The 19,532-nt window shown below is 43.9% G+C and overlaps 1 protein-coding gene across 5 annotated transcripts in view; it reads right to left on the bottom strand.

Annotated features, from left to right (window-relative positions):
* The window catches only part of PPP1R12B (protein phosphatase 1 regulatory subunit 12B), a 219,437-nt gene that overhangs the window by 9,022 nt on the left and 190,883 nt on the right, over positions 1-19,532 (bottom strand). For 3 of the 5 annotated variants that reach the window (XM_042925731.1, XM_042925732.1, XM_042925734.1), the window contains 5 exons: positions 18,495-18,511; positions 15,350-15,500; positions 14,347-14,451; positions 10,839-10,892; positions 9,557-9,607 (listed from right to left, as the gene is read on the bottom strand). In XM_042925731.1, coding sequence (XP_042781665.1) covers positions 9,557-9,607; positions 10,839-10,892; positions 14,347-14,451; positions 15,350-15,500; positions 18,495-18,511 — 378 coding nt within the window. Of the gene's footprint in view, positions 1-4,156; positions 4,391-9,556; positions 9,608-10,838; positions 10,893-14,346; positions 14,452-15,349; positions 15,501-18,494; positions 18,512-19,532 lie in introns of those variants that run through there. The other 2 variants (XM_042925735.1, XM_042925736.1) reach the window with 2 other exon arrangements.

Below are 19,532 nucleotides of genomic sequence, written 5' to 3'. Positions count from 1 at the left end.
AAGTACCCAGCTATTAAATGGCAAAGCTGATACTGAGCCCCTGTGTCCCTGATTCCGAAGATTATTCTTTCATAACAGAGGTCACGTGGGGGTGGAAAACAAAACACCAGCAGCCCAGAAATTCCAGCACTGTCACTGTCATTAACAATCTCTATTACTTTAAGCAAACTCAATTTCTCTGAGTTTCCAGTTTTGTGTCTAAAAACAATAATCATTTCTGCCCCAGCTGCGCATCAAGCAGGGACTCTGTGAGGGCCCCAGGAGGTCCTGGATGTGAAGTGTGCTGATATGCATAATGTGCTCTGCGGCACTCAGGACTCCAACTACCATGAGTCCTCCCACGAATATGGGATGGCAAAGAGCTAAACTACAAATCTTACTAAAAAGACTTTCATCCAGAAAATATCAAAATAAAGTTTTGGTCCTCTGACCCTACCTCTCCAACCTCCAACCTAATCAAAGCTGCTCTGGCTGCTCTCCTCCGTGCCTCTATCCCTGTGGCCTTGACTACCTGAACTCAGTGCTAGGAAACTCATTCCAAGAAGACTTTTAGAAAAAAATCAGCCAGGATGGCCTCACAATGCTTTACCTTCCCATTTGCTCTCCAATGGCCCCAACCTGGGTCCTGCAGCCTGGGTATCAATGAGACTCTGAAAGTCATATTTCCATAATAGGATTCCATAGGCGGGGGTGGGGGTAGGGAGGGTACGGGGAGAAGCTATACATGTCAATAGATTTCATTTCCCTGCCAGCAGCCCATCAAATCAGAACTGAGCTGACCCCTCCCTGCTTTTTAAATGTATAAACAACTCGTTGAACCTTGATGATTTATTTCCGCGTTAAGAACTCAATTCTTAAAAAAAAAAAAAAAAAAAAAAAAAAAAAATTGGACAAGGCAATTTCCCAGCTGCAATATACTACAACTGACATCTTGAGGGAGTGTCAAAAAGTCCAAGAAGTGGAATGTAGAAATCAAGCGGGGGGGGGGGGGGGGGGGGAAGTCTCATAAACTTGACTCTCAAAAGAGAGAGGAGGAAATGAGCAGTGTTATCTGATATTCACTTGAAGTTAAAGAATGATTAAATAAGAACACATGTGGAAGCACTGTACAAGTATGAGGTTTAACAAAGCTTTATCATTTCAACCCCCTGGATGTCAGCTTTCTTAATTTCTTTTTTTCTTTCTTTCTCTTTTCTTTCTTTCTTTTAATTTACATCCAAGTTAGCAGATAGTGCAACAGTGATTTCAGGGGTAGATTCCTGAATGCCCCTTACCCATTTAGCCCATCCCCCCTCCCACAACCCCTCCAGTAACCCTCTGTTTGTTCTCCATATTTAAGAGGCTCTTATGTTTTGTCCCCGTCCCTGTTTTTATAGGATTTTTGCTTCCCTTCCCTATGTTCGTCTGTTTTGTCTTTTAAAGTCCTCATATGAGTGAAGTGATATGATATTTGCCTTTCTCTGACTAATTTTGCTTCGCATAATACCCTATCGTTCCATCTACCAGCTTTCTAATTTCTAAATTTCCAGTTTATCATAGTTTGGCAGTAAGTTATCTTGGGCAAATAAAATTATGTACATGTGTTTTCCCAAATATTACTTCATACAGCCTTCGATGAGGAATGTGTTGAAGAGGGAGAGGATATAAGGGTCTCTGAGACCTAGGGCAAGGCTAGCTGAAGGCGGACAGGGGCTCAGAAGGAGCTGTGCCCAGGCTGCTTTGCTTCTGACTACTCGGGAAGTGGGAAGGAAGTCCCACTGCTCACATCCTGTTGGAAGTAGCCTGTACTGCACACCGAAGCAAGATGATTTCCCTAGTGGATTATTAACAAAACAAAAACAAAAAACAAAAAAAGGCAGGGCCAACTCTCTGGACCACACTGTCAGTCTGGCTGAGTTATCCAATCTTTCCTTCTGGTAGGGGTCGGCAGGCGTTTTCTGTAAAGGTCCAGATAATAAATATCTCAGGGTTTGCAAGCCACATGGTCTCTGCTCCAACTATTCAACTCTGCTCTTGTAGCACAAAAGTACTTATGAACATAAGGTTAAGATATAAACAAATGAGCATGGCTCAGTTCCAATGAAACTATTTTTGGACACCAAGATTTGATTCCATGTATTGTCATGTGTCGTGAAATATTATCCTTTTTCTTTTTTCCGCCAAGTGTTTGTATGGCTCACGGGCATACTGATGGGCCACAGTCTGCTGACCTGTTACAGAAGGCCATATACTATGTAACAGTTTCTTTAAGTGGTGAAAGCTTTTGGGAGGTAAATGGCTGTTTGGAAGTGAACCTCCACCAGGGAAGTCAAGAGTGCTGAGGAAGCAGAATGTCCTTCATCCTTTAGCTGCAATGGTGGGGCCACACTGTCGTTGTTTAATAGACTCTTGCACTGTTTAGGCCATATGCTTAACAAATGGCTAAAACTCTGTGCCAAATATGCAGACAGCTAATGTCACAGTGGCTGAGGGCTTGGGTTCTGAAACTGACATATTTGGTTTGAATTTTGGTTCTACCACTTACTCTTTGAGTGACCCTGGGCAGGTTATTCAAACTATAACTCGTTTTTCCCCCATATGTAAAATGATTGTTCTGGGGAATAAGTGAGAAAAAGCATATAAAGTGCTATGCATGGGCCTTAACAAATGACAAATGTTAACTTTACTCACTGCTGAAAGCACAAGATCTAGTTTTGCCCTATATCCTATACTATCTTGCACAAAGAAGGAACTAAAAATAACTGGGACATCTTCTGTGGGTCCCTTGTTCACCCCCATCAAATTTTCCCATAATCCTGAGGCTTATCTTAAAGCATGGAGTTTGGACCTTACAGGGCACTCAGTAAGTAGGGTAACTAAGCCGCTTGGTGTGCCAGGCCGTGGTATCCCTGCCCTTTCAATTTTCTTTCTGTGTGTGACAGCAGCTACAGCAGGATATTAGCCCAGCCCTTATGGCAGTTTGGGTGCTGCAGATCTAGTGGGTATTAGTTGCCAGCTACTGACCCTGAAGGCACAAGCGAATAGGCAGAGAAAAGAACAGGCGTTGGTCAGGACTAATTAGACTGTTGCTGAAAATTAAAAACTCATGTCAGGGAGTGAAACTGCTCAGCAGTGGTGACCCATCATACCATCGTTGGGTAGGAAAACAAGTGATCTGTGAGCTTGTCTTTCAGACCGACATCCAGAGAAAGGCTCCAGTTTACCAAACAAATTTTTTTGGTTCTCGGTTGAAAATAAATCCCCACTCTCTGCTCCACTGACTGTCATCAACTTTGCAAAGCTACCCCCATTAGGGAAGGTCTCACTGTGTGAGGGTCTCATTTATAAAAGCTGTGTTCTGCCTCACAGCCCACACACTGGCTAGGGGTGGGGTTGAGGGACACATCCCTAAGGCACCGAGATTTGTGGCAGGGATCAGAGTGCTGCCTCCCGAGAGGGGGAAGAAAGCAAAGATTATTGCAGAAGGGAGGCAAAGAATGCCTAACCAGTTCTACTCAAATGGTGGGATGGGCGGTGATTTTGCTGGTCATGGAGCTCTAGCCTTCAGTGCTAGTCGTCCCCATCCAGCGTCCTGTCAGATGCGAAGACTTAGTTCTGTCTGTTATCCAAAGGGCCATTTTCAATCCTGGTTTCACAAAAGAATCAACAGTGGAGGCTTGAAAAAATATTGATGCCTGGGTCTCAACCTGGACCGCTGATTTTTGGGGGTGTGGGGGTGGTGGGCCCAGACACTACATACAGCAAAAGCTCCCAGCCCAGGTTGAGAGCGCCTGCCTTTGCTTACCCCAGGCCCAGCTACATTTGGGAGTCTAGGACCAACCCCAACTGCTCTAGTGATCAGGTTGCACTTGGGCTGCTGCTGAGAAAGTTCAATCTCAATTTGGCAATGACCCCACCAAAGAAATCTGTATATACACACAGGTACGTGCATACGTATGTGTGTATCTATGTGTAGCCAAGTAAGCGAATCCATATTCAGTCTCCAGGGGAGGAAAAGGTGATGTGGTGATCTTACCAAAAGGACCACCAGCCCGGGCAAGGTTTCCCCCACTGCCTCCCTTGACCTCAGCTATTATGTCCCACTCTGTTTCTCAGTCCTGGCTCTTTCCATTTCCAGATGACCGACCTTTATAGGCACTCGCATATGGCGGCTTGGATGGAGGGGGATGAGCACAGGGATTCTGGGCCCAACAAGAAGACTGAACGTGCCTGGAGTGGTGGAGGAGGAAAGTGAGGTGGAGAAGAGGGGCAAGAACTAGAGCTCCTGGGTTTCCGAGGACTCGACGGACTCCGAGAGTCGGGCCACAACTCGGGTCAGGGCCCTGTTCTCAGCCTGCAGTTGCTCGTTCATCTGCTTCAAGGTTTGAATCTGTTTTAGCTGGTGGAGGTTCTGTAGAGTGAAACATGGAGGGGACAGACACACAAGAGAGAGAGAGAGAGAGACAAGACAGACCAGAGGAGATAAAAGTAGGACAAAGAAATCACGTGACTTTTTGTTTTTGTTTTTAGTTGGCATGCAAGAAAGGAAATGAGAAAGGCAGGAGTAATGGTGGGGGTGGGAGGAGGGATAATGGAGAGAAGCACCAACGAGGGGGGAGAGCCGGGCCTATGATTCCTGGCTAAGGTCTCACTATGTTGAAGATCAGCCATCTGAATACAACCACCAGGCTCTCAAATAGCACATCTGGATGGCTTTTGAGAAGGACAGCCCACCATGTGGCTTGGGGCCTTCTGAACAGGTTTAACATGGCTGAGCCATAGCCTTGGGGCCCCTTCTTCATCATCATTGGGACCTGGAGTTCAGGACTCGGTGTGTCCCCAAATCCAGCTACTGCCCTTTTCTTTCTCCCTCCTCTTATCTTGGCCCCCTACTCCTACTGATTCTCTTTCTGGGTCCTTCTCTTACCTCATTTATTTTTTAATTTAAGAAATAAAACAAGGAAAATAAAAGAGGGGCTGTTGTTCAAGAGTTTTCTGTACAAGGCATGTACTGTTTAGGAGGGTGAAGTGGCACATACCAAGATAAACCGGCAGCTGTCAGGTGGTCCTCTAACCTGTTTTGTGGGATGCTTCACTAACCCTGCTAGCTCTCCACTGCAGTCTGGAAGCTTGTTCCAGGACCCAAGAACTGCCAACCCACCTTTGACCTGCCGTACGACTACCTGCAACACGAAATTCACAGCTAACTGTGCTCTCTTTGTCCCAGTTCATGAAGAGGCTGGGAGCTGCTTCAAAGTGTTCACGTACAGATTCATCCTCTGAAAATCACAGCTGTGCACAAAAGTTGGAGAAATCACAAATGCCCACGATAACGGAATTGGTTGGACTGATGTACTAGTCCAGACCTCACTATTTGTAAGTGTTGCAAATGGAACAGAACAACCAGCCCCCAGATATTTTTCCTAACACCTCGTATCCTCTAAAGGACCTAAAGACTGCAATAAATGGCATTATATCACAGGCCTGCTTACTGTCACTTGTCCTTTCCTAAGTGGTCATCTGGACTGACCCTGTAACTGAGACCATCAACTCTTTGGGAGGAGGAAAATGATTTCATTATGCAAATGGAGCTTCACAGAGGAAGGTGAAAAATCCTGTGGGTTACAGTGACTACGAACCAGAGAGACGTCTCTCGTACCCACACAGATGTGAAGGACAGAAATGAAGGATTAGTGGAGTTATAGTTGGAAGTGAAGAAGCAAGAAAATGAAAGGTAGCATGAAGGGGAAAAAACAGTGAAAAGGAAAAACAAGCAGAGACAAACTGCTCAATAGCTCTTTCCCCAAAGAGGGAGAATGAGCGCCTTGGAAAAAAGGCTGAGCAGCCAAACACTTCCACGTGGCCATTGAAGGGCAGGGACCAAGCAATGCTCTTTACCCTCTGCAAGCATCTCGGCCACGAAGAGGACTGAGATCAGAGGAGATCATGGTGCAGCATATGGAAATATTTAAAGAAATGGGCAGGGACCAAACATAAGAACCAATGGAAAGTCCCTGGCTCTCACCCTTCTTTGGTGTTGACATTGGACCAAAGCTTTCAACGTAATCATTGTCATTATATAAAGTGGTCCTTGCCTCCTAGGGAATAATATTAAAGACATAAACTATGAAAAGTATTCAATCTAACATGTGAGTACAAGCAGATCGAGGTGGAAGGATTTGGAAGTTATCAGCATGAGGGAGAGAGGCAGGAAACAATCTTGTGGAATGTTCCATAGGAAAGAGTACTGAAAACAAGGCACGGCAAGTAGGAGGGAAGGGCAGGGCACAGAGCAGGGTGGGCAAGGGCAGGATCAGCTAGTGATATTTCTAGAGTGAGTAAAAATAAAAATTCCAAGACCAATCTAAAAGGGCAGTGGCTGCTGGGCCCCTCATGCAAGGACCTGGGAAAGGGAAGAGAAGGTCTGGAAAGGAGGCTGATGCTGAATGGAGGATGCAGTAGAAAAGTCCTCGGGTCAGATGTGGGCAAGACCAAGTGCAGCCTAGCACAGCTCACGCTGACATGCACGCCTGTCAGAGGCTGGCATATAATCCTACTCCATTCCAGGATCTGAGTGGAGTTTGTCCTGGGAAGAATTCATAAATACTTACCTTTCAAGTACGGCCAGAAAGGCACAACCTGTGTCATAAGCACAGAGCCTCACATACACCTGGATGAGCCCCTCTCATGGTTCATTTCACCTGGCCTTTGTACTTTATTTGCCAGAGTCACAAAAACAGGCACCAGAGTCACTTTCTGTCCTCGAGCACCTACTTTATCTTCAGGGTTCACTGGAGGTCAACTCTCAACCTGCTCCCTACTGATTGCTCCAAGAGGTTTGAGCATCTGTATGAACCAAATATGCAACAGGCATGGGGTCTAACTGGTCCTTAGTTCTACTGGGCCCCGGATTCGACAAGACAGTTACCTGTGCTGTTGCCTGACTACCTAGAACACACAGATTTTGCCCACTGATCACTCCCAAGATGTTGATTACCATAAACTGTAGCCTGGATGAAGAAGGACTTGAAGGCTAACCAAGCAGCTTCTTAGACTCCTTTAAGGCCAGTGATATTGATTTTATGATGTCTGTATCTATATATCTGAAGTTTTTGCCTATCTGAAGGTACAAACACAAGCATCCTGAAATTGGTGCTGACTGTGAGGCTTGTATGTCCCTCCCCTTTTGTCCTCTAGGGGGAGCTGGACGATTTGTAAACCTGGTATTAGGCTTTGATGTAAGCAAAGGGTATTTAGAGGCTTTAGAACTTGCAGGTGTTTCTTCATTTGACTTTGCAATTGGTAATAAAGAATAATGGAAACTGACTGGGTCGATTTTTTTAACTAAAAAAACAAACAAAAAGCAGTTTCAAATTGGTGTACCTATTGGCCTGAGGTCTAAATAATCAGGATCTGGTTCCACTTGATGATTTAAACTGAATTTGAAGCTGGCTGGCAAGTAACTCATGGCTGAGAGTGCCAACACTTTCTTTCTTTCTCTCTCTTCCTTCCTTTTTTTTTTTTTTTAAATGTAGGCTTCATGCCCAGTGTGGAGCCCAATGTGGGGCTTCAACTCACGACCCTGAGATCAAGACTTGAGCTGAGATCAAGAGTAGGACGCTTACTCGACTGAGCCACCCGGGCACCCTGGGAGCAAATACTTTCATGTATTATGATCTCTACTGAGGAAAGAAAGGAACTTGTGGCCTAGTTTAGGAAATCATAGCCTGATAGGATAGGGAGAGAGAAATACATAAGCCTGTCTCAACCCATAGGACTGAGAGCAAACAGAACCACTGAAGGGGCTCTCATACTTGGCAATTAGAATTGGAATGGAGATAAAGAAGGGCCTCCACTGCCCCAATTTGGGACTTTCTGGGTCTTTGTGTGTGGGCCTGGGTGGATGTGGTGCAGAGTTCTGTGACTAGTGGGTATGGGCTGGTTTTGGGCTCCTGGGTACTCATTAGAAGGCACCAGCTTTGGCCTCATTTACATGTTCCTGCTCAGCACTTAGGCTATTCTTTAATGAGTACCACTGACAGCTGCTTAATAGCAGAGTACAGATGGCATAGCTCAAGGGGTTTCAAAAATGGTGGAGCCCCCAGTGCAACCAAGAGCTGTGGGCATTCGTTCATCAAGAACTGTTTAGCTCTACTAACATACTGCTCTAGATGGGAGAGAATACTTATGTGTGGTAGGTGAGGTAAGTCTGGAAAAAGCAGAAGATGGAGAAGCTAATGGTGTTGGATCATCCTGTTTTTATCATCTCAGGAGAATCAATCATTTCTTATTTAAGTGCCACTTTTTGGAGATATAAGTAGGTATTGTTTGAAATTCTATGTGAATGTGATCAGTTATAGCCTTGGGATGGTAACAACAGAACTCAAGGACAAGGCTTGCCACATCTCCTTCATTCTGGAATTATAAAGAGTTACAGGACTATCGGCACTGCATCGTGTGTAAACTTTTACCTTGTCAGGTCCTGAGAAGTTTTCAGTAAATAATCAACTTTTTTGGACACTGGAATAATAAACGTCTCTCCTAAAGCGCTCCAATTGCATATTAGGGATGCTTGCTCACAGAAAGGGATTTGGGGCTCTGTCTCATTATCACCCCAGTGCTTCTGGTTCCCAGGTTAGAAAAAAACAACCAAATAAACCCCTGTGTTTCACCAGATGAATGCTTTGTATCACACGTCATAAAGTAAGATCCTTGAAGGAAAAAAAAAAAAAAAAAAGCCAAGCAAGCGCTAGGTGATTATGGGCATGTGGCATCACGCCCCGCAGGGCTCAGATGCTCCCAAATCATAGCCAGGTGGCTACCCCGAGCAGCTCTATATTCCCTGCTGCTCTACATCCCCTTTTCAAGGCAGCGAATTGACTCTTCTGGGTAGGTTACCAGTTCTTAGCACTCAAAACTGCCTATGATGGCAGTTGCTCGTTAAAGTGGCTAATGGAGATGATGGTCACTGTAGGTCATGGCAAAGAGAGAGAGGCAAGCAGTGAGCCATGAAGTGTCGCTGGTGGCATGAGCTAATTCTAGTGGGAGAATCCCGAATATTACTGAATGTTGCAGGGGAAATGGACCGGGGCAGAAGATTGACATGCAAATTAATCTGCATTCCACTGCAGAATGTCTCAAACTGTGTTCCTTCCAGCAAAGGGCTGAGACAGGGAGGGGCACCAGGCAGGAGAGTCTCTGGCCATGTTGAGCCTTCCCTAGGCACCTAGTGTGAGGCCTGGGAAGCTGGAAACCTTGTTTTAGCCTTTGTACCCAGCCCCTTGAGGGGCAAGTTATTGCTTGGAAAACCTTAGAAGTTCAACTTAATTTTGTCTCCAGCCTGCCAGACGCCTCTCCTTCAACCAAAGGCAGCACTGGCTCCCAGAAGGGCCTTGAGGTGTCCACAGTGGATGCTGCGTGAACCGAGAGAGTCTATGAAATGGCTGAGAGGCGCTCGGCAACTCTACACATCGTCTCTTCTTGAGGGGGTTGAGGGGTGGCCCTATGCTCAACCACCCAGTCCTGGCAGGCACTCAGAGAAGGGGCACACAAAAGGAGAAAGGAGAGTTCTCCATACCTTCATCTCCTCCTCCATCTCGGACATTTTCCGCTCCAAGGCTCTCCTCTCCTGTTTAGAAACAACGAGACTGTTGAACATCTACTGGGCTTAGAAGGGAGTCAAAATGCTGCCTTCCAGCTGCCACGTGATCAGCAGCGTCATGTCTCAGGCAAACTTCAGGCAGGAGACTAAGCACTGTCTGATCTGTGGATGAAACTACTTCACTGAGAGAAATCACACGATCTAAATCTCCCATCAGACGATTAGAAGATATACAAATGGTAGGACCAGGGTACTCAGGGCTATTCTGTGGAAGCTGAAGATTTTGTGGAATTTCAAATGACTGCAAGTGACCAAGACCCTTGCTCTCTAATAACATAAAGTCATCATTATTTTCAGCAACTCTCCCCTCAAATTCCTAAGAAACTGCTTCTACCATGATGGGGAGCAGATGGTGAGTGGGGAAGTAGCCATCATTGTCTATGAAGAAATAGCACCCCTCCCCCTAACCCATTTCTTTCCCAGCAACTGACTCCTGATTTAGCTTCGACTTGATGAAGATTCCTTGATTAGATGAGATAGCAAGGAGGTTTTGTTACAGGCCAAGGAAATAAAATATAAAACTTTGCTGCTTTCCAAATTAAACAGGAGAGATGGGAACATATTATACCCTTAGGGTCACGTCACAGCTAGGGTTCATCAATAAATCTGAGTTTTCCCAATCCAAGAATGTCAAATACTAGAAAAATATTCTGAATGCAGTCGGGAGGAGGTCAGCAATTGAACCAGAACCCCCCCACACCCACCCTCAGAGAATGTAAAAGATTCTGCCAGCTAGTATTTCAAGTTATAAAACCTAAATCAATGGCAGAGGGTCCTGCTGAAACTTCCTTTCTGTTCAAGGCGATGGGAAGGGTAAAGAGACCTTGGTCCTGGGTCTGTACATGTGTGCTGATTTACAGTAAACCAAAATACACTGTAGGGGTGTGTGTGTGTGTGTGTGTGTGTGTGTGTGTGTCTGTCCAGTTCTGTCCGTACGCCAAACCAATGCATGAAATGACCTTCCGAGGACCCTTCTCACTCCAAGACTGTAATATGTGAAAAGTACTGACCATCTGAAGAAGCCAAAAGGACTAGCAATCAAATTGCTGTCCAGAGTCACACAAAAAGAATTTATTATCAAGCTGGGAATGGAATGTGGCAGAACTCCCGCCTTCTTAAGATGAACTTTTTCCACTGGCATGAACAACAAAGTCAGAGAAACTGAGATGAAACAGAGGGGAGAGAAACACACACGTACCCGTTTCTCCATCTCCAGCATCGACGATCGGTCAGAGGTCTTTTCTTGTTTCTGCTAGTGCAAATTGAAGGGAAACAGTGGTCACTTAGGTTGTCTCAGGGTCACTAGGAAGCCCAGTCTGGTTCGGCTTCACCATTGGGCATCCAGAAATAGATGTCAGGGCTTTGGGCTCTCACTGTGACTGAGGCCCCTAGTAAACAGATTCTGACAGATCTCTAAGCCTAACGTTATCGCCTCTCTGAAGTTTACAGGATTCCCACTGGGGAGCGGAAAGCAGCAGTAGTGTTCCTTGAAACTTAACACTGCCACAAATGCAAAGACATTACCAAAACACACACACAAACACTTGCTAGGTCTTCAACACAACTATCTTCTTATACCTCACCACCCCCTCCCTTCCTCTTTTCTGTGAGTCATCTCACGACCCAGGGGAAATGAAAAGTGGCTTTCCTTCTTTGAAAGCTAGAGACTCATGAGCTTGAGTGTCTAAGCCCTATGGCACTCTTCTTCTTCCTTTTTTTTTTTTTTTTTTTTAATATTTATCTATTTTTGAGAGACAGCAAACACAAGTGGGGGAAGAGGGGAGAGAGAGAGAGATAGAGAGAGAGGGAGGGAGGGAGGGAGACACAGAATCTGAAGCAGGCTCCAGGCTCCGAGCTGTCAGTGTACAGCCTGATGCAGGGCTTGAAGCCACGAACTATGACATCATGACCTGAGCCAAAGTCGGATGGAGGTTTAACCGACTGAGCCACCCAGGAAGCCCTCGCATGGCACTCTTCTAAGCAATGCCTTTGCACTCTATTCTTTCTGCTTTGGGCACTGAGGCTGTTTTTCTTTTAAAGTGGTGGTTTTCACGTGTGGGTGGGCCTCCAGGGCTTTCAAGGAGCCCACTCATGGATCCGCCCTGCTTTGAACTCCACAGTTGCACTCTTATGTGTTTTGTATATTGAGCTTCCAGGTAAGGTAAGATTTTATCTGAACAAAAGATTAGAACATCTTATTGTTATTATTATTTCAGAACGTCTTTGACTGTCATTATAAATTTTACAGAAGTGCTAAAAGATTTAGCCACCGTAGCTAAACAGTAGAATAACTTCAGGTAGTGAGTGACTCTTAAACGAGGAATGGAAACGAACCCTTACGTTCTTTTTGGCCTTAGCATTGTAAGATTTCCTATAATTAAGAAACACAGGTGATTATTTTTATTTTGTCTAGTACTATGCACAGACAACATTTAACAAATATAGAAAGTATGCTGGTCTTCTTGCAGAAACTTCTTAGTAACTTTCAAAATACTAAGGAGTAGCTAGAACTAACAGTAAAACTCTTGCTTCCTGGCTCCTGTCCTGGGCTTTCACCTTCTGTTCTGAAGGTCATGGCCGTCTGCCTTGACACTGAATCTACTATGAAGCGGAAGGAAAAGCAAAAAGGCAAAAGTAGATGCTGGAGCTCGTTTATATCCTCGTCAGCCTGTGAAGCACAGAAGCCGTACTGATTTCACTATTTCATTTAGTCCACTTCTACAAAGAACTAGTTTCTTTCTGTTTTTTAAATCTCAACCCCCTTAGAGTTAGGGTGGAACTTTTACGTACAACGTCATGTGTGTCCATGTGGTAACTGTCTCCCTACAATGTGCGAGGCTGACAGGCCCTCCTCCTCTCTGTCCTGCCAAACGGCTCCATTTGTGGTAAACAGCAGAGACCTGGTTTGCAGCACCATTATTTCTTCCGAATTTCAATAACTTGTATTTGGCAAAACTAAGTATATTCTGACACACCCAGCAAAGCAGTTGGCTAGAAAGTAAATCGTTTTCCCCAGTGACTGGAAGGGCTGGTTTTATTTTCAGTGTCCTCTGTGCAAGTCAGTGTCAGCAGCTTGTTAGACTGCTCACTGCTCTGAAGCGCAAGCTGGTAGAAAAGCCAAGAACCCCTAAAGGTCAAGAAATATGCTGTCAGAAGAGGGCTTCTGGACAGAGTGGGGAGCCGGTAACAGTGGGTCCTCCTGTGGTTCCTCACATGACTGCTCCCCAGTTTTCTGTAAAATAGCCCCAGTAATTCCTGATCAGAAGCAGCATACAATCTGTACTAATTAATCACTGCTAATTGGTGGCACTCTTCAGAGTAAAAGTCAGTCCTAGGAATCTTCTGAGGGTGTACAGTGAATGAGACATTTTGCCCAGCTCAGTAATGTTGGGGTCAAAATACACCCTTGAGGTTTATTTAGTTCTGTCCCCCTGCCTCGTGTGTGTGTGTGTGTGTGTGTGTTTCCTTTTGGATGGAGACCCACTTTTCTTGTCCTACTAAACCACTTTATGCCCAGCTGTCATCTGTGCTGCAGTTGGTCTTACAAATCCCCAGCACAAGAGGCATGCTCAGCTATTATAACCAGGCAGAGGGGGTGCATCTTCCAAACTGACAGGTGGCTCACAGGCCAGGCCATTCGTTGTGCACCTGACCAAACCCTTCTCTGGAAAATGTGGGTGTCGTGGCTGTCCTGTTGAAATTCCATGCAGTTCCGTGATGCTGGCTTCCAAGTGCTGGCTTGTCCCACTCCAGAGGGATTGCAACAAGATGTTCAGAGGGCACTGAACCACCCCTGCCCCCACACCCTGCGTATCCAGTACTGTACAATCCTACCGTTTTAGTCTTTGCTTTTGGATTATATCAGAACTACGAGCCATCTCTGGTTTTCATTTATGCTTTCCCAGTAAACAGTCGGTTTTTACCTCAGTTCAGCTTTCAAAATTCTTAGTCCTGGGCATTCCAGGAAGGCAATAACTCAATAGGTTTCCTGTTACCTCAGCAATAACCCAAGATAGCACTTGTTTCAGCTTTCAGCTGCGGCGTCTGCCACACTGTTGATGAGGTTATTGCCTCCAGTGTCCTCCAGAGTGTCACCTAATTAAATCAGGCCTGGCAGTAAAAGGAAATGGTTTATCTGGTCTGTTTGCCACTAATATTCCTTATTCCTCGGCTGGAAAACACTGGTGACTCGAGGAGGTAACATATACTTTGGGACCTGGTCGTGTGTTCTAACAACACTTGTGTCCTTGATTTCTTATATGACCTATGCAAGCCACTTATTTCTCTAGGCCTAATTTGCTACCTCTCTGTACTGGGTTTAATGGTGTCTTCTTCATTCCTCTCTAGGAGGTGACTGTACATAAACTGGACTGAAACATGATGATCAAGACAGGAGACACTGTCTAGGACTAATCTTGTGATGCTGATTGATACTTTTCTACTAAGAAATCAATCAGTAGATAGTCCATAATATTAATTATTAGCATTCAGGCCATTAGGAATTGTTAGTGCAGGAATTTTCCATTTTAAGTTAAATGCTGATTGAACCCTGAAATCAAATTAGAATCTAAGAGGCTTCTGTCTCCCTGTCTCTGAGGAGGGTCAATCTTAGTTCTGTATTACTTCCCACCTCTAGCCCCCTAGGTTACTTTGCCTCCTCATACTCACCCCTGCCGCCCAATCTTTTTCTTCTTCTTCTCCCTTACCTGGGCCATCTTCTCAAGCTTGGACTTTATATCTGCTAGCTCTAGCTGGGCCTCTTGAAGTTTTGTTTTCAGTTTTTGGTTTTCGGTTAGGGCACTCTCGTAGAGCTGAGGGGAGGGAAAGAGAATCGGGTCACCTACTAGGCACGCCTCCCAGAATTAGAACCCACTCAGTTTCATCATATGAGAAACCCCCCAAACCATCACTGTGGGGCAGATGGAGAAAATCTAGGAAACAGAATACATTCAGCCAACTGGTTTCTTGCTTCGTAACACTGAAGTCCCAGGTCCCGAACACAAATACAATGGCTTCAATAATGTTAGTCTCTGGGGGAAAAATAGCCATTGTGGTTCCCCATACAAAGAGAATTATTTTTTTTAGAGCTGGCCTAGCGTGTATATTGATTTCAGTCAGGTTCTGCTTAACACAACATTAACAAAACAAACATTTCTAACAAAAATGGTTTTCTCCTCTGGTATCTAAGCACTTGAAAGGGAAGGTTTTAAAGTCTGCCCTGGGTGCTAGGTACTCTTCTGCAAGAACCAAAGGAAATGAACTGTAAAGTGTTTTAAACCCCCTCCAAACCAGATTACCATGTACTATCATCAAGAAGTATTCGGTTTGGCATTCACGGGACCTCATGAAAAGCATGTGTTCGTTAATAGTACCAGAGTCTACCAAATGATTCTCTGGGGCTCAGACACACAGCATGACTTTTATTTCCCCTTTCTACAATTGTCAATCTTCACTTTTTCCTACACCTCAACATATCTGATTCTAGGCATATATTTACTGCACTAAAAACAATCACGGAGTGGTCTTTAGGAAGCTGGTGGAGAGGTGGAGCAAACCGAGAACCTGAAAGGAATTAGATGCTACTGTTTGTCATGTAAACACCTTTTCTTCTGCCTCATCAGAACTACACTCATTTTTCTACATTGGGGAAAAGGCCAAAAGGTCTGCATGTCATAACCGAAGAACAGACAAGTTGACAAGGGATCCTACTTTTTTATAATCCCTGTTGGTGTCCTCTTCCGCGCGGCTGCTCAGGCTGGCGAGGCGGGCCTCCCGTGCCTCCCGTCGGGCTCTTGCTGAAGCCCGGTCACGGTCACCGTAAGAATCGCTGCTGGTAGAGTTGCTACCTCCTGATTCCAACCTGTGGGAGACACGTTAAAGGTAAACATTGGTTTTGAGAACAAAGAAATAGGATGAAGATAATGCTTAAGGGTAGTTTAACCCCCTTTCTAAGAAGCACTTGAATGCTCTGGCTGGAAACAACGCATGTTCCTTCCCTGAACCTCCCTCCTGTTCTCGGACTTCGGGGCTAAGCTGCGACAGCTTGGAGGAGGCTGTCATTTGCCAAGAATGGAGCTTACTTGAAAAGTCGGTGGTTTGGACCCATGTGCTGGCTTAAATCTTAGAGCTTTTCAAATTAGTTTAGGGTTGAACGGCTTTCCTCAAGAGTGAGCTTTTAAAAGCAGAAGTTTCTTGGATCTCAATGGCTCTTAGAAAATGATTCCAATGAACTTTCAATGAGTCAGAAACATATGGCCCCGGAGTTCTGAGCTGGAGGGTGGATGGGGGAGGAACGGAAACGAGGGCATGGTACGTACATTTTGTGAGGTGCGCTGCAGGTTTGTTGGAATCTCAAGCATTTCAGGGTACCACCACCGTGCCCAAACAGCTGTTTTCTACCCTCCATTCTATATTCCACATTGAGACTGGTGGGCTATGATGAGGATTTCTACATCTTGCAGCAACTGAGCTCTGAGAGTGGATGGTAGTTCATTTTCAGTAGTGGTAAGTGCATGAAGGGCAGGGTCTGTCAGCTGATTATCCATTTAAGTGCACAACTATCATCCTGATTCTTCGCACTGGCTTACGTTTTTCTCAGACTCTGTTCTTGCCAAATGAAAATGTGGCACACGAGACCTCTATGTACAAACCAGCCCTGCAGAGCTCTATATCCCCAAACCGGGATGGTCTGAACAGTCACGGCTGGGGAACTTCCATCTGAGGTCTCTGTCCTGTGGTAGCTATTGCCAAAGTTGGGGCTGGGGGAGCTGAAGTAAGTATTAAAAGAAGTAGACGAGCAATAAGGAGGACACAGTGAGGAGAGGCAAAGCTCCTAGTGACATTAACGATCGCTTTGTCTTACAGAGATGGTAAGCCCTACACCATTCTTCACAACTTTGTTTCTTCTTATGCTTCATTAAAAAAAAAAAAAATGTAAATAGAAACCTCCTTACTGACTTTTCTGATTATAAAAGCAATACATGCTTGTAGAAAAATTTAAGTAGTACCAAAGTATCTAACATAGGAAGTGAAAGTCACTCCATAATCCTGCCTAAGAAATAGCCCACTATTAACAGTTTACTTCGTATCCGTGCAAAAGGTTAAACACATAAATATGTTACAATATATATTGCTGTAAATAAAATCACATAATACATACAGTTGTCTAACTTTCTTTCTCCTCCCTACACTGATCACTATTCCTGGAGGCATCTTACTGTGTAAGTAAACATACATCTGCCTCATTAAAAACAAAATGACTGCACAGTCTTCCACCGTACTGCTGTATGATCATTTAATTCTCTACTGATAGACACCTAGATATTTTGATGATGCTGTAGTGAGAAGACTGGTCTATAAATCTTAGTGCATTTGTCCATTTATTTTCTTTGGATAAAATTTTAGAAGTGAAACTCTTTAATCAAGGGGTAAGTATATTTTCCCACTTTTTATTTCTGTTTATGGCACCTTTTACTAGCAGAGATTTTAAATTTCATGCAACTAAATTTGACAATTTTTACCTGCCTGGGAGTGTCTCTCCTATATAAAGATTATAAATATTCTCTTCTACTGTTTTTGTAGTAAAATCTTTGTCTCTTAAAAACTGTAATCCATCTGGAATCTGGTTTTGTTTTTGTTTATTTGGTATGGCTTCAGGGAAGGATCTACTTTCCCAAACAGAGAGTCAATTGTCCCAATGATTACTTATTAGATAACTCTTCCCCTGCTGAACTGGAAAATCACCTGATACACAATGACTCTGGGGGGGCTACCTGCTGTGTTCCATTAATATCTTTGTTTATTCTTGAACTAGTACCTCACTGTCTTAACCATTATTTTTATAGCACATGTTGAGGTCTGTAGGGAAAGTCTCTTTTCATGAATGGCCATTAATAATGTACCAGAATTCACAAAAAAATTAACTATAGCAAAATACTATTCTGCACCAATTTTACAAAACTAATTTTCTGCTAGGTTAGATGTAAATTATTTATCTTCAGCTGGTGCCTGGTGAGAGGGTAAGCAGGAGCAGAATGCATGCAAGCTGATACATTTTGAAATACACCATTAAGGTAGAACCAGCTCAATTATCAAACAAATCAAGACTCATTTGCTCTATGCTATCCCATAAATACATCTTCTCTCAGTCTCTTCTTAATTTCCCTATCAGAGGAGCAGTGGAAAAAGAGAGATTCATAGTTTTGACTCTACAGTCTTTATTATTTTTCATTTTGTTCTTCAGGAAGATGAGTTTGGTACCCTTAGATGCTAGGTGAAAAATTACAGAGGATCATGCCTCAAACTCTGATAGGCTTCCTTAGGATTTCAGCAATTGCAAAACTGCTCTTTAGTTCATTCAATAAATTATTACTGAGCACCATCTAGGTACAAGGAATTGTGTTAGATCCACTATTAAATGACAGTATCTAATAATCTCAATTCAGGCATCTCCCCTGCCAGCACCATGAACTACCAGATTAGGTTAACGGCCTCTTCTCTCTGTTCCTAATACCTGTCCATACTTCTATCTTGGCCCTCATGGAAGGTGAGGATAGCATTTTATTCATGTTGTTACCCCCACACAGTGCCTGGTAGGTGCTTTAGGAAAATTAACATAGTGGAAATACACAAAATGAAGTGGAAGTAGGAGAATATGAAGGAGGAGGTGAGTTGAAAAGGCACTGCATTAACTTAGGCAGGAAATAATAAAAGTATGAACTACTTTGGTGGCTGAGGAAATGAAAAGGAAGGAAAGGATGTGAGAAATACAACTACACTATATAAAGCTAAGTTTAATTAGACATGCACTTCTCACAAGTATTAAGCATGCATATAAAATAGGGAAAGGTCTTACCTAGAAAGTCTTTCATGCTAGAGAAAGGAAGAGACAAAACAAAAACAAAACCAGCATTAGAAAGGGACTGATAATTATTATTTCCATTTATAAATGTACTTTTCAAATCAGACGTCTCAACTTCACAGTTGCAGATAGGGGTGCAATTTAAGAAAAGCAATTCAACTGACTGCACAAAAGGCTACTTAGCTCACTAGATTTGAGACTTTGGGGGAGAGCATCTTTTTTAACTGGAAGTCAGCAAACTGTCAACTGACCAAAAACTACACTGTCTACCCCTATCCACCACATGACCAGCATCCTTGTGTTCTAGGAGGGACCAATTTTCTATATGGCATTTAACCTCTCTGGATATCAATATCCATTCTATTAACTTCCTTCAGTTCACCAACCTCCAACCCTGCCCTGAGTGAATACTGCAGTCTAGAAATATTAAAACTCAGGACAGTTCCTGGCTTTATCCTACATCTCTAGTAAAAGAAGACGAGTGAGAGGGTGCAGGGAGGGGGAAATCCCATCCTAGGATGTTGGTTAAAAATTGAAAAGAATAAGAGAGTACTCTGAAGTCTCAGAAGAAAGGAATTTTATAGATGCAAACTCTCAGCTTGGTTATCTATCTACGGTCACTGTAAATAACAAGAAATGATTATGTTGATATGTCACATTTTTAAAAATCATAGATGACTGTGACACTCGTTTCCACTTTTTTTTTTTTTTTTTTTTGAGGAACTCAGGCAAATAAAAACTCAGTTGATTTGAATATATTTACTTATTTCCTCTTTGGAGGTACGGAGGAACGACCAAGTCCTCAAGCACACACAAAAGAAGGAAGAAGAGAAACAAGGGCCCGATAATCTATAAAATGAATAATAAATCCTTCAACTACTGAGGAGCTACTCCAAGACACTGCTTTGCTGAAGCGTTCAAGTCCCTGGAAACCACTGGTTTGTCAACCAACACAGCATGACACTGCAATATGCCACCCCCAAAGCTGTCCAGAAGTGTGGTGCAACAGCACATCTGACTAAAGAGGGACCA

Source organism: Panthera leo, chromosome F3 (assembly GCF_018350215.1).
Source record: "Panthera leo isolate Ple1 chromosome F3, P.leo_Ple1_pat1.1, whole genome shotgun sequence".
In the NCBI taxonomy this organism is placed as follows: domain Eukaryota; kingdom Metazoa; phylum Chordata; class Mammalia; order Carnivora; family Felidae; genus Panthera; species Panthera leo.
Note: the sequence above shows the minus strand (reverse complement) of the source record. Positions and strands in the feature narration are given on the sequence as shown.